At 31.5% G+C, this 27354-nt stretch overlaps 1 protein-coding gene across 2 annotated transcripts; it reads right to left on the reverse strand.

The window, feature by feature from the left end:
* Window positions 1–5204: 5204 nt before the first annotated feature.
* On the reverse strand, window positions 5205–11059 carry LOC101209119 (inactive leucine-rich repeat receptor-like serine/threonine-protein kinase At1g60630). 2 transcript variants are annotated; one of them, XM_011656184.2, is made up of 4 exons: window positions 10722–11059; window positions 10341–10541; window positions 8802–10250; window positions 5205–6256 (listed from the first exon to the last, which is right to left on the reverse strand). In XM_011656184.2, exons 3-4 carry the CDS (start codon window positions 10123–10125, stop codon window positions 5598–5600), a joined length of 1983 nt encoding a protein of 660 aa, XP_011654486.1. In that variant the 5' UTR covers window positions 10126–10250; window positions 10341–10541; window positions 10722–11059; the 3' UTR covers window positions 5205–5597. The 2 variants fall into 2 exon arrangements, with proteins under 2 accessions (XP_011654486.1, XP_004142286.1); XM_004142238.3 differs by having other exon boundaries at window positions 10341–10555.
* Between the last annotated feature and the right edge of the window lie 16295 nt (window positions 11060–27354).

The raw sequence follows: 27354 nt of genomic DNA on the forward strand, positions 1-27354 counted from the left end.
ATGTTCACTTCATCCACAACATTCAAATTTTTTCTTGATTCCTTTTTCTTGTTGCATAGGTCATCTACACGACACCTTTACTCATTATGTGCACACACAACATAACAGCTGGTCACTTGATAGGAATAAGACTAATGGTTTACTCATACACAAGCATCAAAGTCATCACATATAAATCAACATTTTTCTCTTTCCAAATAGCAACATCCATAACAATACAACATTACATAAGTAGATATACATAATGTGTTATACATTACAAACTCAAATGGAGTACATGTTGGAATTTATGTCCTAAAAACTCGTGATTTGTAATCATATTCTATTTAATAAGTCGTTATTTATATTATAATCTTAATTAAAGTCAATAAACTAAGGTCCCAAGGCTATAATAGAGTAAACTTAAACTTTATGTAGAGACATAAACGTGGACCAAGTTCAAGTGTATAGCCTAAATAGTCTATAGTATACGAATACGATTTGGCACCTTATTCTGTGGACACTATGGACGCGACCCACTTTGTAGTTAGTACAAACGATGTGATCTTGAATCGTTCATGTAGAGACATAGAAGTGGGGACATCATATGTAAAGAGTTTACATAAGACTGGAACCATGAAATAGTCACTTTTAAGTTATAACATCGTTAACTTTGTAAAACTAATTATTTCGTTTATAGATATCCAATGTAACTTAATCTTAATTCTGAGCTAACTACGAACTTCTGTTCACACGAAATTATCCTTATATCTGCATAGGTGAGGGCAACTCAATGGCGCTGGTCCAATAAGCCTCCTATCTCAGGGGTAAGATCGGGTGGATTGCTAGAGACATAGGTTGCAAGATGAAATTTACTCCTACCCACTCTAGGGTTAATAGATAGGGTTGTTCCCTTAAGGACTGAATCCAAGTCTTGAACAAGGGGCCTCACCCTCTCATTAGTCAGAGAGAGATTCAGTTTAAAGGTTGGACCTTAAACCAATTGTTTAATAGTTGATTAGTGAAACTTAAGGAAAAAATGTATAATCTCGGGGGTAAAACGATATTTCAACCTAGACGAGATTATGAACAACCTGTGAAGGTTTAACTTACTTATGATGGTCATATCACATGGACATAAATATATCTATAGTGAGGGGAGTGCAACTACGGGACTTTTAGTGAAATTGCGGCAACGAAGTTTTGATAAATAATAATAAGAAGAATGATAAATGAAAAAAAATATTCATAACCCAAATCTTCACTATCTACTTCACATACACAAAATATGCAATAATGGCTCTCTAGATAGATCTTTTAGGGCTAATCAGAGAAGGGATGAAGGGGAGACAGAGATGGGGCTAATCGAAAAAGAGAGGAAGACCGATGAAAAAGGCAAGAAACTTCAGTCATGAGTGGCAAGAGGTAGCGGTTCATTTGGCTAGTCAACGCTCAGTCGCAGAAGTTATCGGCGTTGGCAGTGGAGAGATTGAGAAAGATTGTGGACGAGTATTGATTCTTCTTTCTTCCTTATCATCTATTTAGCAAATGATACATTACAAGCAATCAAGTTTATGCTTATACACTCTCACTTAGGATCCTAAGTGGATGGTCATTGAACAACATTAACTTCAAATTAATCGAGAACCCTCTCCTAAATTTTAAGATCAAAGATACAACTAGTCGATTTTCACTGCCTAATCGACTAATTTATTGAATCTATCTAAGGTAGATGGTGAACTACTTCTTGATTGGAACCCCAAACCAATAATACAACCCAACTTAACCTTTTTCATCTAGGAAAATTCACCCTACTCGTTAAGTTTTAGAAGGAAAATTCTAAAGCAATCAATCAAACATGCATGGTAGATATGTCAAATCATTGAGACAAGCAAGATTGAAGAATAAAATTAAAATAGCATTCAAATGTGAAGGATTTATAATGTTTATGAACAATAAATATCATAGAAAAGACAAGAAGTTCAATACTCTAAACTCCAAGCTAAGGCATATATACCTCTTTAGCCAAGCGAACACACGATCAAAAGCATGAATCTTTAACTGTTCAACCAATGTAGTAAAAGAGTTCTAATATAGAGAAAGAAGTCTGAAAATTTTGACCCCAATTAGTTAATGGCAGCTCTCTTCGAATCAAATAATTAAAAAAAGATCTATTTATAGAAATCGTGAGGATGTCACGGTTCCTTGAAAGAGTGGGACAACACTTGACATTGCTTATTAAATTGTAGGACTACGTGCAAAGGAGCGTCTACAAGCATACGCCAATTTTGTGAAAGTTCGGAGCATCACAACACTTAGGCTTCTGCATCCAAAATAGAGCTATTAGGAAAAGCATTGAGTCAGTGTAGAGTAGGCATATTGCTACTCTCCTAGTGGCAAAATTGTAGTTAAGGTCCATTTTTCTTCCTAAGCATGTTTTAGGTTTGATCATGCTTCAAATAGCATTGATACGCTTCAAATTGAATGATCAACCACTTGGTCATCTAACACCTATAAAATCAACACATAATCATATTAAGTACCAGAACAAACATTAATTGAAAGAGAAGAGATAGTTTATTTCAAGGATTATCACTATCCTTATGTTATTCTTGATCGTCCCAAGCAATCAAAAGCACACAATCATACAAAATAGTTTGCTTGCTAAGTTACCAAGAACTAGTTCCTTTCTCAGGGCCTTAACCGTCAATGAAATTCAATCACATAATCCTCAGCGTAATCAAAGAACAATCAATCAATTTAAGCAAGATTAGAGTTATCTCTTTAGACCTATTCATGCATAAGCAAGTCCCAAGTCTTCATACTTAAGCCTAGACAATATCCGAAACATATTTAAAGAATCGTCGTCTCATTTTCCCCTACTCTAGCTCGAACGATCTAATGTTAAACTTCTTGAAGCTCAAAGTTTCAAGGTAGTACAAAAGAAATTCAAACATAATTCTATTTTATTTCATCACTTAAGGGGTCGTTTGGGGGAAGGAGAGGAATAAGGAGAAAAAGGAATATGAAAATGGGGATTATGAAAAGGAAATGATTATTATAATCCTTGTTTGGGGAATGTTGTTTCACTTGCACTTGGGTAAGAAGTATGAAAATTTGTACTTAATAAGGGCTTATTTGTTACGCGATATGAAGGGACATAGTGAACATGCTCACTGATATATCGCCTATACTGAATATAATTTTCATTCATCATTCACAAACACTAAGTCTTGACTGTTGAAGAGAAACAACGCTTCAATACCCACAACCAACAACCCAATCAACCTGACTCATATTTTAAGGGTTGGGTTGGGAATACTATTAGCGTTATTCAGGTTGCTAAACCAATCAACTCCAAAATATGGGTTGGGTTAGGAATGTCCTCCAATCCAACCCCAAAATATGGGTTAGAGGACATTCCCAACCCAACCCAACCTATTTACATCCCTCACGAATTGTTGGAGCAATTACAATTGAAAAGAGAATGCAACACCAATGGAAGGACCAAAACTGCAAAACAGGTACACAACAATGAGAACGAGTAGCAACTATATGAAAAAAACCTGATAACAGAAAATCGTAAAAAATAAAAAGGCAAAGTCGTGGATCACACTCTTTTAAAATATTTGTGGTTCTACCCGATGTGCAAATAGTTCATAAATTGTCACAGTGTCCTCATGATAAAACAGCTCAGATACTAACTGTCTCAATCAGATCTACATCAGAAGCCAATTAGAATGCCACCTTTCTAAATTGTTCTCGGGAAGCAAAATATATTTGTTAAAAAAACAAAGTCAGTACAGAGAAAATGACCAGAAAATGTATAATTTTTTTTTAGATGAAAGTGAGGGAGTCTATTACAAGGGCCGTTTAGAAAACAGTTCACGCAAGGATCGTAACAATTCAACGATCAGAAAAATTGATTTATTACGATTCAACAACGATCAAATTTAATTAAAGAAATATAATATTATTATTCTCCACCTCACCTTGTCACACCTGCCCAGACGATAAAATGTGCATGTGGAGATATCAACAAGTCTACATTTGTATATCTTATTACCCCACTATAATTATAGGTGTCCCTTCGAACCCTAACCCATTACTCAACGTATGAATTTGCAAGGGGGACTTTCACATGTTAAGTATTAGCAATGTGTGATTCTCTTTTCCAATAAAATAACAATATATTTTTTCAATTAAAAATTTACATTAACAATCTTCCACTTTGAAAAAAAATGTGAAATTCCTCCCATGGAAAATCACTAACTCTTTGTCTTAATACCGTGGTAGGTTACAGAAGCGATGTACTTGGATCAACTTATCTCCCTCATGGTGCTGCCTTTGCCAAAACAATTTCAACATTTTTTCTTTGGCTGCCCTCTCTCTAAAGGCATGTGGTGTGAGATTTTTCGATGCCTTCAAAGCCTCTAAAAAGCATTATTTGGGTTTGTTTTGTGGAAGACTTGGGATGAAAGAAATGCAATAATCTTCCAGGAAAAAATACTATCATTCATATTGTTTTTTTGTTAGAAAGATATATCAACTATAAATACCCATAGCTTTTCTTTTCTTATTGTCAACTGGAAACATCCTTTTGTACCCTCGATGTCTTTCATTATTTCATTCAATCCATGAAATCATATATTAAAAAAATCATAAATGTTAGGAGTAGAAATTTTTTGGAGTTTCAAACATAAATCAAACCTAACACTGTCACACAATGACATAAAATAAGATGGTGATTCAAATTCTCGTATTAAGTAATTGCAAAACACTATTAATTTGATATCTCAATTTCTACAAAATTCTAAAGAAATTCACTCCAAAAAATACTTTTGAAATATTTATGAAAGACAACTGATAATATTGCAACTTTAAGAATATAAGGATACTTTTAAGACTTTCACATCTCAATTTCCGTCCAAAATTCTATAAAAAAAAAATTATTCTAAAGGTAGACTTTGAAATGTTTACGACCGTCTGGGATTAATATTGCATCTCTTAAAATTCTAATAATTTTCGACTTGAAAAGTAGCTTTAAAATGTTTATGAAGATCAATTGATCCAAGGTTGACAGTGCAATTTCAAAAAGTATGAAGATATTTTTAAAAAGTAATGGCAATTTCTATTATTTAACCTTTCTTTTTCCTTGGTTGGGAATTTTCTTATATTCAACTTAACTCTTACTGGGTCATTTATTGAATAAGAACAATATTACATCCCCAAAAATAACACAATTATTGATACAACACAGTTTGGTGTGTGAAATGTACAAACATTTGAACAATATAAAGCACATAATTGGGGCTGAATTAATGACATCGAATCACCTAAAAAGCACTACATTTCAGTTCAAACTAGCCGAGAGAAAGAAACCTCTAGCAATAAAATCTAACTTTACACTCTTTCTACTATTCCTAATTTCTTTTTGGTACAACAATTGCGGGGAGAATGGGATAGTCGGAGGTCATGTCAATACTACCAACCCAAATCACTTCGGTTACCACCCCTAATTGAAGAATAATGAAACATGCCTTAAAAATGAAACTCAATAAACACAACAACAACGATAATAATCAAAATGCAAGCTTGTAAGAGGTTTTGGAAGCCATTCAAATGCTTAAATGTTCTTCCCTTGGCAAACTCTGCACAATATCAGACCATCTCCCTGGTGAATGGTCACTACTGTTGGATGAGATTTGAGCCTCAGCTCTTGTATCTCTTATCATCTTTAGTACTTCCCTCATTGTTGGTCGGTTTTGCGGCATAAGCGAAACACAAGCCATTGCTATGTTCAAAAGAGCTTGAAGTTTCTCTTCTGACGCCTCATTCCCAGATGTGGGATCATCCCCGGACTCTGTCTCCTCTTCTCTAACTGAACTAACCCACTTGGGAATGTCGGAACCGTGTTCTTGAACAAGATCTTGGAATGGTGTTTTTCCTGTAAGAAGCTCCAATAGAAGAACACCAAAACTATAGACATCTGCTTGTTGGGTGGTTGGCTTACGTATGTCGCGGCATTCGGGAGCTCGGTAAAAGAGTGAGGTTGCACTGGGTTCATCAAGCGAGTCAGGATCTCGGAATAAGTTAAGACCGTAATCAGTAAGACAGGATTCGAAATCAGATCCTAATAGTACGTTTGAGGATTTGAGGTTTCCATGTGTTGAGCCTGGGTTCTGGTGGATGTAGAGCAAACCATTGGCTAAGTCTTCCGCTATTTTTAGGCAAGATGTCCAATGAAGAGGCTTTCCTCCGCCTGAAGTTCTTGATCCTGTAATGGAAGTTCAAAAGAAATTATTCACCAAACCAAGAGGAATTTATAAACGAAGAACGCTCAGATATTTATTGTGTTATGATTATGAATCTACAAATTTTAGAAATAATATAATCATAAAAGCACCATGGTGCAGTTCCTATGAAATATTTCTGAGAGGAAACAAAATCTCTTCTGTGAAATATTACGATAGTGAGACCGAAAATAAATCATTGCATTTCAGTTAATCATTCGAATTTATCTATGATTTTCAACAAATCTTAATAGAAGGTTAAAATAGCATCCACAAAACATTGGATCTCATCCTATTTCACTTCTTATGGTTAACAAGAATACTTATGGTTGAACATTGGACTTAGTAAGGATAACAAGAATACTTAATTTCATTCCAGAAAACACACGATGTAAATATCTTTTCAAAATTAGAGAAAATGATAATGCTAATAGAGACTAATTTAACTGTACATACGAAAAACTAACTTTAAATATTTGAAACTCCAGGAATTAAAATAGAACACGCATCAAAGAAGAGAAACCAAAATGGTATTCTAACCTATATCCAACCATTCGTAATAGAAAAGAACTAATAGCCATAATTCCGTAAGTTACCAATCTCAAACTGGATTAAAAAGAAAAGAACTCCAGAAAACATATATTGCGAAAGTAAAAATGCTAAATATTGGAAAAGAACACACCATGATATAACTATATTTATGCAATGCAAAATTTGCAAAAAAATCTATATCCAAATAATTGTTCGTCCAATCAGAAAAAGGAGCTCCTACATGTCCCAACATCACGTGGAAAAGAAATTTTAAAATCAAATATGCTCGTATACTTGCATGCTTAGAACAAGTTTGATGTTTTTGTATTCAAAACCCTTTTTTATATTTCTTCTCGTTTCGCCACCTAATTTTTATAACAGATAAGAATCAGAACACGAAGACAAAATCCAAGTTTCTACCAGGTTGAAGTTTTTTCCCAAAAAAAAATATTGAAATGTGGGCTGTCCGTAAAAATGTAGAGCATATGCATGTCCGTAAAAATGATTAATAATTACGATTGCTCAAATATCGAGTGTAGCATTTCATCTTTAATAAGCTCCAGTCCAAGCACACTCCTCTGGACCTCTCCCAGGGGAAAGAAGAAACAGAACACGGAAACAAGAGGACCCCATCTTGACAACAAATATTTGGACATATTAATGAATGGTTTACATTTTACATTTATAGATAAAAAAAGGATGCACAGATGCAAAATATAAAATAATGTATAAAATGAAATGGAAGATCTTAAGGTCAACTAGCTTAAATATTCAAACAAATCTACTGGTCAGCAATATCGGCAATGCCGGAGTTATGACGAAAATGCCATGTGAAAAGAGACATGAGAGAGAAAATCAAGGGAATAAAATAAGAGCAAGAAAAGAAGTACTGGCATGAAAACAATGGCATATTTTAAGCACATAACTCTAAATCAACTAGAGGCTAATGCCCCAGTTACAGAAAACGCCAACATGCGCAGCTGAGATTTGAAAGATGAGTTGTCAACCAGACGATGGTGAATGAATGAATATCCTTATATCCAAATGAATCAAGAACTATTTTAATTCTATTCATACATTTGTAAAAGTGGGGACAGGAAAATTATGAACATTGTCGTTATTAAGCTGGAAGGCAATGCTTCCAAAATATGACAGATCTATGTAATGGGAAAACATCTTGTGTGAGCAGAACAGTACACACGGTCTTATGCACACACAAAAAGGGCCCATCACAAGGCAATGATACAATAATAAATGGATAATCATCTTCACGATCATTCTCAAAAGCACAACGATTAAGACCTTTCACCCATATTTAATCTTTTATTTTCATTATCCTTTAGCATCCATCCAGATATGTGTTCCTAGAAAAAGAACATGAAAGGGGTGGATGCACAACAAAGCATGTCAACAAAACGAGGGCCCCATAAGGTGGAAGGATTAAAACTTGCAAAAGGAGGTCAGCGAGGCAACGGTAAGTAAGGGGAAAGCCACGTGATGTGTGTATCTAAGCTCGAACTTTTGCCCAAGTCTACCGCAAGACACGAGGTTAGCTTTACCAGAGCGTGTCCCCCACGCCTCTCTTTCTATACGCCGGTATCTACCCCCCCCCCCCCCCCCCCCCAACTCTCCCTCCTTTACCCAAAATTAAAATTAAAATTATTGAATGCGGAAAGTTATATATACTTTTCACTGAATTTTGTCTTAGATGTTTAAATTTAATTTTTATTCAAAAAAAAAGTTTTAAATTTAATTTTATAACAATATCAAATCAAGTTGGGTACGGAAGACCATTTTCTTTTTGTCCCCTTAGCATTTGCATACATATTTTCTCAACAAGACATCATTCAATGCTAATTGCTAACTTTACACTTTACTGGCAGTAATATACTATTGAGTATTAACTATTAAGGAAACCCAACTCGTGTTCCAAGAAAATATTCAGCCAAAGTTCAAAAAAAAAATGATTAAAAAGTGTAGAGGGTGACCGACACTTACCATGGATGAGAGAGAAGAGACTGCCATTGGGGAAATAATCGTATACGAGCAAGCGTTCCTCCTTAGCCTGGAAATATGCCCTAAGAGGGACCAAATTAGGGTGTCTGAGCCGCCCAAGAACCTCCATCTGCCGTCCGAATTCCTCTGCTCGTGGGTACCTTGAATCCTTCAGCCTCTTCACTGTCACAATATACCCAGATTCCATTACTGCTTTGTATGTGCTTCCAATGGTCCCTCTGCCCAAAGTCTCCGCCGAAGCTTTCAACAAATCTTCCAAACTATAAGTCATTTTCTGATCCCCTGCTCCGCAGAACACTAGACTCCCTAGTCCTTCACTTTCCCAAGAAAAGCCCCCTTGTTTTCCCCCGTTATTACCTCCGCCACCGCCGCCGCCGCCGCCGCCGGCAGTTCCAGGTGTTTCCTCCACCCCCTCCTCTCCAATTCCTTTGTTTCTAACCTCCGATAGGCTTTTTCTTTCCCTACATTTGCAAATCATACACAGTAAAAGAATAATTAATAACAACCCAACAAACCCACCAACACTTCCAGCTATTATCTTGACCAATTTGTGTCGTCTTGAAGACGAGCTTGAGCTAGGGATTAGTGGAAAAGAGGGACTTAATGATGGCGCAATGGAAATATTTCCGCAAGGGTTTTGAACTTGTTCTCCGCAAAGCTCTAGGTTGCCGGAAAATGACGAGACATTGAATCGGGCTAAGGTGGGGGTTACTGGGATGTCGCCGGAGAGGTGGTTGTTAGAGACATTGAAGAATCGCAGACTGGTTTGGTTGAAAGGAGGAATGGAGCCGGTAAGTTGGTTGTCTTGCAAGTGTAGAACATAGAGACGCCGGAGTTTAAGTAATGTTTCTGGAATGGGACCAGATATTTTGTTACCGGAAAGAACGACGACCTTCAAGCGGTGGAGATTAGAGATGGAGCTCGGAAACTCGCCGGAAAAGTTGTTGTCGCTTAGATAGAGGGATTTTAGATTAACTAGACCCGAGAGATCAGGGATTGGACCGGAAAGCGAATTTCCTTTGAAACTGAGAACACGAAGCTGATCTAAACGATTCAAAATCTTGTGGTTAAGAACACCAGATAGATTTAGATGCTCTAAAACAAGCTTAGTTACCCGCCCATTTGCGCATTCTTTAACTCCTTGCCAGTGGCAGAAAGACCTTCCTCGCCATGGAAGCGAGTTCCCAGTGTGAAGAGATTCTTTCAATGCTAACAGAGCTTCTGCATCTCCAGCTCGAACCAAATGCAGTACACAAACCAACAAGACGAAGAACAATGAAGAATACCTCAAAACCACAACTTCCATCCCAGAGAAAACCTTGAAATCACGATCTCAAATGCGAAGTAGAGAATGTAGAAGTCTTCAAAGCAAGCAATAGTCCCCTTTGATTCATCTACCCTCTGTTGGATCCTTGTTATTCAACACAGTGCCTTCAATCAAAATGGCGCCAGTTGGAGACATTTTCAGAGTGTTAATTAAATATGTTTGACTAGAACAAGGAAAAGAACACAATCATCTACCTCTTGGAGCTCAGTCTCGTCTTCTGTAGACATGTAGTTACGAACAAGATGCTCTCCAATGGCGACACCCTCGGGAAAACACCAACTGGAGTCACTCAATCACTTGTAAAACTCACGGACATCGTGACAAAACCTTCACGTGAACTCGCAGACGAAAAATTAAGCGATTCTTCTCTCCTCCCCATGATTCGCATCCAATTTCTTTATTCAAAAACCTGCAGACATTATTAAATCCCCCAAAACCTAACTTCAAAAAACACAAAAAAACCTAACAGAGTCTTTAAAAAAAAATCCTCGAACCACTAAACAAAGAAGAACACACTCCAATTTTCACAACTTCAAGAAACAAATACACACCACTCCATTTTACCCCACACTCACCTAATGAAATAAGCGAGTTCCAAACTGCAATACCAACGAACTCCATTTCCGTCGATTAAGAAGCCTGCATTGCCATTGCCGGCGGTGGAAAGTTGTAGATGGATCAAAATGTGGTGAGTTGGTTGAGGAATGGGATTGGGAGGGGGAAAGGAATAGGAAACAGAGGAGTTATAATTGGAGATTGAAGAAATGGGGGGATTGCCATGGATGGATCTCTGTAGCGAGTCTGCGTGACAGAAGTAATAATTCAAGAAAGAGAAATTGAGAGAGAGGGGGGGAGAGAGAGACTCAGGAAATTGGTGAAGGAATTGAATGGGAAAGGGAAAAAAAAAGGCTCCGATTGGTAAAAATAAAAATCAATTAAATTAGTGGAGGATGGAGTGAATAAGGAATGGAGGCGCTCAACAACCTGACACGTGTTTTCATTTATTAATTTTCTCAACTAATAACTATTTTCCTTTTTTTTCCATAAAAGAAAGAAAGGAAAAAAGTGTTCACGGCATAGGCCAAGACGGAGTTATGAGAAGCGGCCTTCGTGTTCCATTCCAATCCCCCAATTCCACACTACACATTTACAAGAAAATTATCAAACTCAACATTATAACATACACCTTATATAATAATTAAAACATTAATTGGTTTCAAAATTATAAAATGGGTATTTATTCATTTTAATTTTTGGTTTTCATAACTTTTTTTCAGAAATATCTACCCAAATTAACATTTTAAATGCTTGCAAGAAAAGAAATGTGTTAGGTTAGTGAAGATGGGAATTAATGGGAGAAAATTGGTATTCTTAAAAGATTATTTGTAAGGACAACCTAAGATTATTTTGTAAGGATCATTAATAAAAATATGGAATTGTTTTGGTGGAGGAGATTTATAGGTTGTTAATTATGATAGGAGTGGGAGTGTAAAAGAGTGAGAGCAAGAAATAGAATGCAAGAGAAGAGAGGAATGAAGAGCAGAGGAAGCGACGTAGCGTGTGAGAGCGGCATTGTAAAAATGGAAAAGATTAATGGATTATGTTTTATTTTGGGATTTTTTTTGTTTTTTATTCTCTTTTTTAAAAATCAATCCATCAAAATAAATGTTGTTATTTCTTTTTCAATATCCTCTCTTTGATGTGAAATTGTTTCTATATTAAGATAAGATTTTCATTGTTTTAGTTATTCATAAATTCAACAAGGTAATTAATCTTTCCTTACGTAATTGATTGATGGGTTCATTTTCATTATATATGGAATGTCTGATTCTTTCTTGGAAATTTGAGTATTGTTGAAGGTGAAATGACTCACATACAAAGTACAATTGAAATCATTTTATGATCCACTCTTCAATAGTCAACTATTTATTGGTTGTTAGATTGTTAGAGTACTTATTTCAATTTACGAACGAGCCTCTATGAACGTTGTGCTAGCACACTGCATCACTAGGTGGATGTGGATTATCGATAAATGAGGTCACTATAAAAATTTTGGTCTTTGTTGATGTTGAAAAACGTATGCAAATCTTAAGAAAAACATAACTGGTTTTTTTTTTTTTTTTACCCAAACACAAAAGGTCGCTAGAACTTTCTAATTACCAATATATTTATGGCAACACAACAAAACAAAATATATCGAGCATCGCAACAACAAAATTAAAGAATAAAATATTTTCAATCATTAATACTTTTATCAAAATATTCCAAACTAAAATTCTAAGTGCCTAGTTATATGAGCTATTACTTTTCTGTATGGTATAACAAAGTGAACACAAAAAATATTAAATACACAGAGAAAAAAAAGTCATTCCCGACTTCTTCAAAATACATAAACTTAAAAAAGGGTTCATTAAAATGAGTAAGAACAATAAGCTAAATCTCAATTACTTGGTTGAAATGAATCAATTTATCAAAATTAATAAACTAAAAAATGTACATATATACCCAAAATGTGTAAAAAAAAGTGATAAATGTGCTTTAAGGTCTACCATGTACATAATTCCATAATTTTCAATCCCCATCTGCTTTAAACCATCTAAAACCTAAAAAAATTACATTGAAGGTGTATGTAGGGTTTATGCAACCTTGATGAGAGCATTTAACCCTTAGACAATGAAGGATTTTAGTTCACTTCATATTTGTCTAGGGAGTTATAATAATTCTAGAATTAGGATTAAGACTATTATATTTTTTTCTTTATTTCTCATCTGTCACCGTTCCTTACTCCCCTTTCATTATTCCCCACTTTCAAGATTTATTATATATTTTACAAATTTTAATGATGCGTCCAGAAAAATCTTCTAAAATTTTTGTTAGGGAAAATAAATTAGAAGAAATATAATTTTCAAACAAAAATAACTTACGAATATGGGTTGTTAGGAAAAATAAATTAAACCAATTTTAGATATATTTTCCTATGTTTTTGCTTTTTGTAGTTTAGATTTACAATTAGATATTCTTTTTTGTTTAGTAGATTTGCTTTTAAATACACCATAGTCATGGGAATTCTAGTGGAATGGTAAATCTGTCTATTCATAGATTTTACAAGCAATAGATTCAGTTCTTTGGTCATTTTTCAAAACTTAAATAGTTTTGAACATTTTTTAAAATCAATATTATTTTTTGGTCATTTATCACATCAACCCAACATTTTTTTCTTATCCACCATAAAGAGAACGCAAGTTCTTGTTAATATCACTATAATATATCTATATATATATTTATGTAAATATATTAAATTGGTTCAATTTGCTTTAGTTTTGGCATTTTAAAAAATAGAAAAATAAATTAAAATATTTACCGGTTATAGTAAAATTTTGGATTCTATCACTATAGCATATCAATGACTATGAGTGATAGAATTTGCTATAAGTTTAGATATTTTTGTAAAATCTACTATTTTAAAAAATTCTCCCTTTTTAAACTAACAAACAAACAATTTAATTTTTCAATATAAGTGAACCACAAAACTTGCAAAATCTAAAATAATAAAAAACTAACCAATCTAATTCGATTTAATTTGATTTGTCGATTTGACCCAAAATTTGCACTCCCCTGTTGATTTGCATATTCTCCTTGAACTTAACTTGAATTAAGACACGTTACTTACAGATTTAATCAAATGCACATTTATAAAAAAAAACAATTCAAACTTAAGATCATCAATATAGTACACATACAAGCTTTGGGTCGTGCATTGAAGTGCTTAGTCGAATCAGTAAGGTGTATCATTCTAATTAAAATTTGAAGAATTTTAATGGTAGACTCCTTTGCACACATGGGATCTACTTTGTCATCCTAGATTTGAGTAGTGTAACGTGGGGCAGAGTTTGACAATTCTTACCTCCCTAACCAAATTTGTATAGTTTCTTTGATTGGATCAATATAGTATGTTGAGATGATTTGTCATCACATGCATCTAGTTGTGTGTAACGATGATGATGATAGGAACGTTTTTGGCATTCAAAGATACAGTGCCTAATCAAGCCCAACTTGATTTTTCTTCCATCAATGTATATCCATCGACTTGTTTAGTCAACTTAAACTTGAGAGATTGACATTTTCTCTTTTGAATGTGCACAACCTTATAGCTTCTCCCACTAACCTATGGGCTTTAGGCCTTACCTTGGGTTTAGTATTGACATTGTATAGTTATATTTCACTAAGCACATATGGAAGATTGTAATTTTGTGTTGTTTTCTTATTTTTTAAAATTCGTCTACAATTTGTAGGGTTGTATCTCTAACATAATTTCAAATACGATCACCTAAACAAATGAGAAATTTACTTTATGGAGATTATAGTTAAATTTATCAAATGAACAACATAATTAATAAGATTGAATAAAATAACTTTGAAAAAATATGTGTATTGCAAAAAAGAATTGTGAAAAAAAAAAATTACTTTCGATGTATAATCTGCACCCGACCAAACACATATTATAATAATCTACACCCCAAACACATATTATAATAACTCAGACTATAATAATCTACACCCAAAAACATACTAAAATAAATCATGGACTATTATAACCCACAAACTATAATAACCATATATATATTGTAATAACTCACTCCAAGCCCCAAATGCTCCTGAAATGCTCAAGTACAACTTAAATTCTCACCAAACCTCAAAATGAACTATAAAACTTGAAAGACTTAAGTGTGACTTATAAACCCAAAATAGACTACAAAATATCCAAAGTGTATAAGTGACACTTTAACTCTCAAGACAAGTTAAAATTCTCTAACTGTGATTTTGAAACTAAAATCCAACCAAAAATGCCCTAATTCCATAAGTGTTTTTAATTCCCAATACCAACCTACAAGTGCCTAAGTGTGAGTACAAAATTCAAAACCAACTATAATAAATCTGAAAGTGTTTGCTCTGAAAACAACTTACGAGGGCCTATGTGTTACTTTCATACTCAAACCAACGAAAGATTGCAAAAAAGTGTGAAAATTGCACTTCAATTCTCAAAATAACTTCAAAATGTGTAAATGTGCAAATGTCACGATTGCACTCTCAAACCCAACCTAAAAATATTCAAAGAGTGTTTAAGTGACATTTTAGGGGGCGTTTGGCGCACAGGTTTGGAATCAAATGCCTGAAAATTAAATGTATATGAGCTTATTTGATAGGGTTTTGAAGCCTAAGAATTACAAATTCTTGTGTTTGGAGTGCAGGATTTGAACATCTGGATTTTTTATGTATGTGTTTGGAGTGCAGGATTTGAAAACCTAGATTTCTGATGTCCGTGTTTGGAGTGTTGATTTTGAATTGCTAAGTTTAACTAAATTGTTTAGTTTATTATTATTATTATTATTAATTGTACATTTTAAATTTATTTTGTATCAAATTTTTAATTGATTTTTGTTTTCATATTTTGTACCTCTAATTAAAAATGGTCTTATAGGTTTCAAAATAAGAACAACTAAAAAGGTCATGCAAAAGTGAAAGTCAAGTAGAGTTACATTTAACCATAGTTATATATGGTTGTCATTCTATGACACATATGCAATGTATTTTAAACTAATCTTATTTATATATATATATATATATATATATATATATATATATAAAGTCTAAATAAAAATGAGTTTTTTTACTAAAAGAATACTTTTTTCTTAAGTCAATCCAAATAAGTATTAAGTCTTTTAGTTACATTTACTAACGAAAAAAAATAAAAAATGTTATTAAACTAAAAATAAACCATGGTATATATATATGATATATAATTACAATTTCCACTATATTACCAATATATTAATATTTGATTTATACTCAAGATCAAAATAGATAGGTCATCAATTTTCACCAAAAATATAACAAAATAAACAAAATCTCCTAAAACGAAGGAAATATTAATTTTAAATAAATAAGAAAAAATAGATACTTAAAAAAGATGATCTAATAATAATAGTTATAAAAAAAATTCAAAAGAAACAAAAATTGAAGAATGAAAAAATGTGTATTTTAAAAAATATTATTGTGATTAAATCAAATGCGTATTTGGAATGACTCAGAAAAAAAAAATATTTTAAAAAAATAATGTTTATTAATTTTTCAAGGTTTGGAGCAGTTGCAAAAGTTGGTGGTCGAAAGTTCGTCGACGAAGTTGTCAGAAATGACACCTAGTGGTCGACCGACAATGGTCACTAGGGGTGGTGTTTGGAGTTTGATCGACAAATTTTCTAGATTGAATTAGAAAAAAAAGAGTGATCTTGAATAATATTTACTATTCAATCTCATGAGAAGGAGTGTAGGAAGCCTTGGTGAAGATGGTAGTTGATCAATGGTGAAGAATGTCAACGGTCTCCAATTTTAAGACGATTGATTGGTTGTCGATCATTATGACAATCAGTCGTCAAGGGTTATGGCTATTGATCATTGACCATCACTACGATCTCTTATTAATAGACATGAGATCGATAATTAACGACAACAATTGGTTGTCGTCGATCAAGATGTTCACCTCATGATCGTAACGTTCAAAGTTGTAGGTCACAAGCAATCAAGATAACTAATCACTGACAATCAAGACGATTGATATCAATGGTCAAAACGATTCAGAGCCAATAATCAAGACAATCTGGAGCCGACAGTTAAGACGATCGGTTGTTGTGACCGTCGTCGATCGATAATGATTGGTCATCGTGGTTGATCGTGAAGTTGGCTAATAATTGCTGCCAACGATCATTGATAAGATGTTGAAGTGAAAAATTTTCTAGAACATGTGACATTCAATAATAATAATAAAAAAAATAAAACATATTCCAAACTAATGGGCCAAACACTTTCTTAACTCTCGAAACAATTTAAGACTCACTGAGTGTGACTTTGAAATTAAAAATAATTTCTAATTAACTTCTAAAACCAACTAACAAATGCATAAATGTGATTACTAAACTCAAAACCAACTAGAATAAGTCTAAAAAATGCCTAAACGATACTTCAACTCTCAAAACAACTTAGAAGTATAACATTCACCTTCCAACCAAACTTAAAAACTACATAATAAGTGTCTAAATGACACTTTGTGTGCATTAATTATTGTACTCCTTGCAAAACTTCCAATACACCAATCACTCGTCTAAACGATAATAACCATAATAGGTCTTTCAAAACAATTTAAAAATGTCTAAGTATGATTTAAGAACTCAAAACCACTCTAAAATGTTTACAAAAAGTTTGAAAGTATGAATCAAATCTCAAATAACTTCATCATGTATAAGTGCAACGTTTCACTCTCAAAGAAACCTAATTAAAGAGTACTCAAGAGGTGTCCAAATGCCACTTTATCTCTTAAAACAAGTCAAAACTATCTAGTCGTGATTTTCAAACTATAAACCAACCTAAAGGTTTCAGAAAGTGTGAAAGAAGCCCCTCAATTTCTCAAAATTACTTCAAAATATTATGCAAATGCAAAAAATTTATACTCAAACTAACTTAAGAAGTGCAAGAGAAGTGCCTAAATGTCATTTTAACTCTCAAAACAATGTCAAAGTGATATTTTAATGCTGAAAATAACTTTGAAATGTCCAATTATGACTTTCAATCTCAAGACCAACTAAATTTTATCTAACAATGGTGAAAGTAACACTCCAATTTTCAAAATTATTTCAAAATGTGTAAATACAACAATTTCATTCTCAAACGTGTTTAAGTAAACACTTTTTGACTCTCAAAAGAAGTGTGACTTAAAAACTCAAATCCTTTTAAGAGGGGTTTGAAGTAAAATGAAATAGTGAGCTTCTCGAGGTTATAAATGTGATCTATTTAATGAGAGATGTGGTGTTGTGAGGAAGTTGATAAAACCAAATCACCCTAAAAATGTGATGTGTGCAATTTAGGTTCTACAACCAAGCATATAATATATCTAGCTTTTATGATTTGCTTACACAATTATAATAGGTAAATAAAGTAAACTAATTAAGTCCATTCAAGAATATCCTCAATTCAATCATGAGAGGCTCTACTTAATTATTCCCAAGATTTGGTGCAAACATCATTATGAAGATAATGATAATTGGTACAAAAACTCCTTATAGCTCTTATAATTACACAACTTAGAAACGGTTAGAGAGCGGGAAGGCAATCAAAATTATTGGAGATCTTATGAGTATTGAAAACTATAAATGATCGATGACGAAATAAAATTGAGATCTAGAAACATGAAAACAATAAAAAAAAAGTAGGTTTGATTGAAAACTTCCACGACAAAATGAGTTCTGTGAGCATAAGTTTTAGTTTACAAATCATCCAATTACAAATAAGGTTAACAATATATTTTTAATTTTAATTATTTAACCTTTTAAATTTATAAAATTGTAACTTTAAAAAAGCAATCAGAATCAAATAAAAAGTTGGTGAGTATGAAAGTAACAAATTGTGCAAACTTATGGCCACGACGGATTCACAATTTTGCCTAAAAATTTAATCTGTCCTATTTGTAATAAGATCAATATAATATAATAAATCAAAATAAAATTTTAAGTTTTGTTTGCATTAATTACAAACCTCGATAGAGGATGATACCGTTGTATTAATTAATTAGTGGGTTAAATTTTGAAATTTGGTTATATTTTATAAATATTTTTAACTTTATTATATTATAATACTTTTTTATAAAATAATTATATAAACAAAATTATTTTAGTATTCTTTTTAAATTTTTGTGATATGATTACTTACGGAAAGAATCGGTTAGTTTTTTGATTACGTTGATTTCGACCATCTTCAACTTAATCTGAACTTAAAAATTAGTTAAAATAATTACTTTTTATTTAAAATCAAATAATTTTAAGAGGTGGTTTAGAAATGTAGTAAAATAAATTAAAGTATTTACAAGTTATAGTAAAATTTTGAATTTTATACATGTCTATTGTAAAAGTATTTTATTCATGTCTATTGTAAAAGTATATGTTTTTATCATATCGATGTCTATTACTTATAGAATCTGAAATTTTGCTATATGTATATTTGGTCAAATTTAGTATTTTTAATCGTTTTTCTAAATTTAGGGGTTTTTTTGGAAAATAGTAATGAGAAAAAAATAAATTATATTTATACACTAAAAACAAATATTCATTACATTGAGGGAAAGAAGAAGATGACCTTTCAATTTTCATTTTCCTTTTCACCCATGCAAATGGAGACCCTTTTATTAATAAATACATTTCCTGTTCTTTTTCCAACTTAAATAAATCAAATCATATCTCTTCAATTATCTCCCATCAAATCATCTTTTTATCTTCTTCTCAAGATAAATATACTTTTACAAATAATTAATTCTTTTTCTTTTTCTTAATAAATAACTTTCCTTCCAATAATTATCCTTCACAATTATTTATCTTTATCTTCTTCTTTCCAAATACCACATCTTTTCCTTAACTAATTATATTTTAACAACATACGCTCGCTTAGATTTGATACAAGATCGAGTACCAAAATCATTTAGATTTGGTACAAGATTATATATCAAGGATTGTTTAGAAACTTTCCTCGCGTATGTTACCGATTAATCGTAGGATATTTTTGTTATTTAAGTTGTGAGTTATGTGTTTTTTCCTTTTTTAAAATGGTTAAATATTTATGCGTTTGGTTCTATTTTCTAAAAAAATATATTATAAAATGGTAAGAAAAAAAAAATGAAAGTAATACCTACCTTAGAAAAATTAGAAGATCAAAAGAAAAAAAAAAGAAAGAAAAAACACATTAGCAATTTAAAAAAACAAAAAAAAAAAAAAAAGAAAGAGAAGAAAGAGAAGAAAGTTAACCGAAGATAACTGAACTGAAGTACTAACCACGGATGAAATGTACATTTTGAACACTAATTTGATTTTATCTTGTATCAAATATTTTTGAGTTGTTTAATGTCTACCATCTTAGGCATATTTGATCATGAAAAAAATCCCTAAACATGTTGATCATGGAAAATCTTTATGGATGCATAATGCTAAATTTGTGACTAAACCATGTATAAATGCTAGAGATATTCATAAGAAATCAATATTTGTTCCCACATTTCATCTTTTTTGGAGTTTATTAAAAAGGTAGTATTAGACCAAATTGTTTCAAATTTGAAAGAAATGCTCCTACAAAAAAATTCTTAAATAGAAATTAGGTACAAATTCAGTTTGCTAAAATGAATTTTTTGCCCAATCTTTACTTGTTATTCTTGTGGTAAATTTGGTCATAAATTCAATATTTGTTATTTGCAAAATTAAAAATAAAAAATGTTAGTAATATTATTAGACTAATCTTAAATGGGTTCCAAAATCCTTCGCTCACTAACAATGAAGGACCCAAGAAATGGGTACCAAAATCTTTTTTTTTGTAAATATATATGATTCAAGAAGCAATTGTTGTTGCTTGGTCTTCAAACGAGGAATTAATTCAACTATTGAGATATAATTATTCTTTTGGTATCTTTATGGAAATTCATATGTTTTAATTGGTTTTGAATGGTTAGAATTTGAGATCTTGTGAATTACATTAATGATCATTGGACTTAATGGCATGCATGAGACTCCTTGTATATCTCCATCTATTTGGCATTTGCATTGATTATGGTTTATGAGTTGGCTATTTGGCCAATTAAATGTACGCTCTATCCTTGTGTTTTCTCTTGAAAATTATTGAACAACAGAATGTTTAGTTTTGCTAAATGTTGTCTTTCTTTGCTTTGATGACTAATACATGTTGATTTCTAATTGTATTATTGGATGAAATTGATCATCATTGAGCATGTTGTTGTGAAGAATTGTCAAACTCTTGTTTAAAGTTTTTGTTCAAAATTCTATAATTCAATTAACGTGGACTTCATATATAATATTTCATATTTTGATCTCTTAATTGCTTGAATTTATATTTGAGTAATTTTATTTGCTTGGTTTTTATTGATTTCTTATTAGAACAAGAGTGATTAATTGTAGGGGAGAGAATTGTATACTTTTGTAAATGAATTATCAAATAAAAGGAAAATCTTTGATTTAGTTTTATATTTATGATTACAAGAAAATTAGCACATATAAATATGATACAAAATCTTCCATAATTTGTTGTCCTTTGATGGGAATTAGAATTCGATGAAATGAATTTTTGTTTGTTACGAATTAAATAAGATTTAAATAAAAACAAGAAAGTCAAAAATTCCTATAATTTAATTTCAACTAAGATTTTTTATATAAAAAATGACGTTGAGATAACTTGAAGATAAAGAAAATATTAAAACTATTTATAAAGTTTTTAAAATAGTAGATTTTACCAAATATTTATAATCTATAACAAATTTTATAACTAAAAGTTATTCATATGTTATAGTAATAAAATACTATCAACAATAGAACCTAAAATTTTACTATAGCTAGTAAATATTTTAATTTATTTAGTTATTTTTAAAAATACACTTTTATAAAATATAGTAAAATTCATCGAATTTTTACAAAAAAAATTATTAAATATATTTTTACTATAAATAATTTTAATATTTGGTTATTGATTATCATTTAATGTGATTTCTTATAATTTAACATGAATTAGACTCGGATAAAATAAAATAAGAGAAAATAATTTTGGTTTGAATGTAAAATTGGTGATCGTATGACAATAAGTAAAAGGAGGAAAAGTGAAAAATAAAAAGTTCTCCCCATAATCTTTTTAAATAATATGGATGGGTGTGTTTTTTCTTTAATTATTATTATTATTATTAGTTATTTTTTTTAATAACATATTTTTTTAAGAATCATGGAATTGCAATCATACTCATATTTTGCCAATCTATGATGCTGATATGACTAGAATCTTTTAGAGGAGAAAATCTTATATGATATCAATGTGGGGTTGGTCAAAAAGAGTCTAAAATGAGCACCTTAATGGTGTAATATAATAAAAATCTAGTGATAACCATAAGTGTACTTGAAGATATATATATATATATATATAAGTGTGCATCTCCTCCTATATGACACATTATTGTACAATCCCATTAGGCATACCCCTATAATTACAATTTCAACTTCTAACTTCAACTAATTTCATTCATTTTTTTTATTATTACTATATATATATATATTAAACATACCTATAATAAAAATAGTATTTGGTATATTGTATATCTTTTAGGCCAAGTTACCAAACTCCAATAAAATTTGTATACCTGTAATAAAATTTTATGGATGAATCAATTGTAAACATAAATACTTATGATCTTGTTTACTTAAAATTATGAATTTTGTGAAATTTATTATTACCATCTTTTACCACCACCTCTAATGGTCAAGTAGTAACCATAACGGTGATAATAAAAAAAAAGTTAAATTTATAATTTTTCAACTGGAATAGAAACAATAATAGTAGTTGTAATAATAACAATAATGGTAATGGTAACAACACAATGTAATTTCTAGGCACAATTGGTCGGGACACTCTGAAAATTATGGTTATGAATTTAATTAAAGGGGTACTTTTAGAACAAGCAAAATAAATTAAAATAATTACAAGTTATAACAAAATTTTCACTGATAGTCTTTTATCACTATAGCAAATTCATATCAATGATTATTAAAGGGTACTTTTAGAACAAGCAAAATAAATTAAAATAATTACAAGTTATAACAAAATTTTAGATTCTATCACTGATAGTCTTTTATCACTATAGCAAATTTATATAAATGATTATTAGTAATAGAACTTGCTATAAGTTGTAATTATTTTGTAAAATCTAACATTTTTTTAAAAAAAAAATCTTTAATTATCTTAATTTTTTGTTTAATTATGTTGAATTTAATGGATGTTATTTTGAGATAATTGATTGAAATTTTGGTTGTGAAAATTGGAAATTAATTAAATATTTTATTGGATTAATATTTAATTAATTAGAGGATATTTTGGGATGTTTTTGTTGAGAATTAAATTAAAATGTAGGTTGTGTGGTGTGAATTAAAATGGTGGATTTTAAGAATTTTTTTTGTTAATTATGCGTGTGTATATAATATTAAAGAAAATTTTGGAAAAATAGCAAATTTTACCAAATATGGTGTATTTACAAATTATAACAAGTTCTATCACCGATAGTTATTGATATGCTATAGTGATAGAAAACTATCATTGATATGCTATAGTGATAGAAAACTATCATTTGATAGAATCCAAAATTTTGCTAGAGCTTATAAATAGTTTAATTTATTTTATTATTTTTAAAAATATCCCTATGATTAATATGGAACGAATCAAAATAATTGTATTTCTCGTAAAAAAAGTTTGATTGGATGAGAAATTAAATGACGAGAGAATGATTGATTTTTGTTTAAAAAAGAAAAGGGAACCGTTAATAATAATAACAACAATAAAGGTTATTGTTTTTTTCTAAGTAGCCTCGGTTTTCATGCAAAATTAAAAGAGAGAGAGAAGGGAAATCGAAAGTCATCTTCTTCCTCCAAACACTAGGTGTCGCGCTGTGCAGATCGCTGCTGTCAAAGAAGTGCCACCACCCATCGTCTTCTGACCACTATCTGCATTGTATGTCTGAGCCTTGTCCTGTCAGTCTTCCTTTCGCGCGTTCATAGTCGAGCCATCCATGATTGAGCTTTGCATCGCACCAACTCCCTCCGTCTTCCGCTGCTCAAACCAGCGCCTCTCCATCTTCGTAAGCCGATCTTCTCCATTTTGCGTTGATCATCTTCTACCAAGCTTCATCCCAAGCTGAGCGTTGCCCTCATCAGGTTTGAGATTGCTCGCAAACCATCCGAGTCACACTTTCATTCGCATTTGAGCCACCAACGAGTCGACACCTCTGTCCTTGAACCATGCATGTCCTCTTTTCCAGTCGGTCTTCTTACTTTCTTCAAGTCGAGACTATTATGATATGGTCCCACTTTCATTTATTATTTATATATTATGATGTTTTGATATTCCTTTCTTGGACAGTTTGGATTTCATTCTATGTTTAGTTCATTGACTTTGGATTTATAAGAAGTCTTGGCCTTTCTATGATGGTTGTAAGATATATTTTGAAAAGTGGTAAGCATTTGTATGCACTCCCGATGACTAATGGGTGGCGATACTGAAGGGATAAAAGTCCTATGGCAGCAGAAGAATTAAAAAACTATTACTCAATTTAATTTGAAAATTTTAAAATACCAGTATATTAGCAAAATTTTATAATCAAAATTCTAAATAAATTCTAAGCATGCTTTTAAAGAATAAGATACAATAATTTACGTTCGATGACGTCCCTAAATTTACAAATCAATCTCCAAATTCGGACACCACCAGTCGAAGACCTCCTATCCTTTGGGATGAGATTGGTTTGTGGGAACTAAATGAGATGGAAAAAGACTTGGAGATATTGGAGAGAAACTGTTTTTGAGAAAAAACCTTTGCTTTTTTTTCTTAATGAATTTCGTTGAAGAAAACTATTTTTTTCTAAATATTTATAGCTCTCTTTCCTTTCTGGAATAGAAATAGAAAAATGAGTAGTAAATAATCATGAGATTCTTAATATCAAATCTACTAATTAATTAACAATTAATCAATTAGTTAATAATTAATTAAATCATATTTTATTAATATTTCATTCAAATCTTATTGGAATAAATATCTCTGTAATATTATTTTATAAATTTAATTAAATAAAACTAAATTATTAATTAATTCTCCAATTAATTAATAGCTAAGTTAAATATTATTTAACTTAAATTAAATTTGAATCATATTTAAATATTATTCTCTCATAATAATTTTAATATGAATCCAATTCACATTAAATTAATATTTGAACTCATTCAAATATTTTATTTCTCATACATTAATTTTGAATCATGTCCAAAATTAAATTTGTCCAATATTATAATGTATCACTATACATTAAACTAATTCCCAAGGTAAATTTGAAAATTTCAAATTACAACCAATATAAATAAATTTCATTACCCTTTACGAGCTAGGAAGGGGACCTAATGGACCTACTGATCAAAAGCTACAACGATCTGAGATTAATTGGCTAAACTCATTAAACACATTAATCAATATTCGTTAATTGTGTGTACATTCCACTAAAGACTCACAGTTGAACTCTTCTCACTGTAAATATATTTTTGTGTCCACGGATATAGACTAATAACAATAAGTTAGTCCTTCACGAGTGTTCGTAACACCAATTGGTCAATTTACCGTTTTACCCCTAGGTTACCTCTAATCCTCAAATACCAGTGCTCCTCCAATGAATAACATATTTATGGTCCTACCAATAAACAGAAACCCCTCTTGTGTCATAGAGAGGGTAGGGTCCTTTATTCAAGACCTGAAGACACCATTTAAGGAAACACTCGTCTACTTACCCTAAAGTAGGGAAGAAGTAAATTCCATCTTGTGTAACTATGTTCCTAGCTCTTCACTCGATCTTGTCTCCAAAATGATAAGCTTATTGAGTCGGCGATCTGACCACTCTTACCCGTACAAATCAAAGGACAATTCCTCGCGAACAGGAGTTCATAACACACTCAGGATTAGGACTAAGTTACCTAGGTCATCTTAGTGAAATAGAAACCTAACTAGTTAACGGAGTTACATCTAGTGGTTACTATTTCACGGTCCGGTCTTATGCAAACTCATTGCATAGGATACCCTCACTCGTATGTCAACTACACGAACGCGTTGGATCATTGCGTTTGTATCAAATACAAAGTGAGTCGTATTAATAGTGTTACTAGGATAAGGTACCCAACTTTATCCCTATACTATAGACCCTTTAAGCTGATTCTGAACATCGATCCCTATATGTCTCTACATACTGTTCAAGACTCATTAAACAACTTAGGGTGTTAGTTTATTGGATTTAGGTTATTAAGACAAAACTAATAATTTAATCAATAACAATTATTACAATAATAACACTTTATTAATAACAGTTAATAGATTATATTTACAATCTACGAGTTTTAAGATATAAATCCTAACAGATACAACATAGTGAACATAAGAGACAAACAGCTCTCAAGGATGCTTGAAACTAGGATTGCACGTGAATATTGATTAAGGGTGAGTGATCCCATTAATGTTATGATAATTTTTATTTGTGTAACACATTTCTGATTGTTGAGTTGGTCAACATGCATGGTGAACTATGAATGAAGTGTTGTACCCAAGTCATAACATTGTAATGGTCAATTACTCCACGAGTAATATAATCTCTTATCATGAGTCTAGAGTCCCCAGATGTAGATGTTGTGTCATCGAACTAGTCACCCCCAAATTTAGAACAATGCTTGTCCTCAAGCATCACTTCATATCATACTTGTTCTCAAGCACAATTCCTCTTCGAAGACTCACCTTCCTCCTTGCATTTCTAAACTTCTCAAAATGCGATCTAGTTTTACTTATTATTTATAGTCTACTCTTGTCTTGTACTTTTCACTATGAAAACATTTCTAAGTTCAAAACATGGCAAACTTAATATTCAAAATACATTTGTTCATTCCCCACAAGAATCTTATTTCTAAATTTTAGAAATGATTAAAGTTTAAAAGAATTTTGAATCATTTTATTTGGCAAAAGAATGCTTTTTATTTACTTATTTACTGTCACACCCCGTCCCGAGCACCTGCCTGCTTGGCCTGAGATATGGCGTGAAGCCAACCGATATCGTTCACTTCAAGAACGACACCAATTGACCCTTAACTTAACCTTAATCCATAAAACAAAGAACTACATAAGCTATAACACGTAGCTTATAAACATAACTAAAAGAAAACTTGTCTTAATTAAAACAACCTTTAGATAAGTTTATATAGACAATGTGAAACTTTATTTACATAACAAAACCCAACCTAAGTCTAAAGACTAACAACAACACTAAACATAACGCGTACGATAACAGACTAAACTTTTCAGTAGACAGATAGCAACGATTCAAGCTTCGAAGACACTGTCTCTACCTAGAAAGTGGAAAAACATTTTGAAAAGCATGAGCTAAACGAGCCCAGTGAGTGGTGGTATTCTAAATACTTTTCATAAATCTTTGTAATAGTAATATGTAAATCTTGTAAACAGTAAACAATTAATCATAAACTAAAAGCTTTAAATCTTAAAACAATTGAAAACAGTAACATGGATTCATGTTTTTCCTGCTCGAAACTCAAGTAT

Source organism: Cucumis sativus, chromosome 5 (genome assembly GCF_000004075.3).
Source record: "Cucumis sativus cultivar 9930 chromosome 5, Cucumber_9930_V3, whole genome shotgun sequence".
In the NCBI taxonomy this organism is placed as follows: domain Eukaryota; kingdom Viridiplantae; phylum Streptophyta; class Magnoliopsida; order Cucurbitales; family Cucurbitaceae; genus Cucumis; species Cucumis sativus.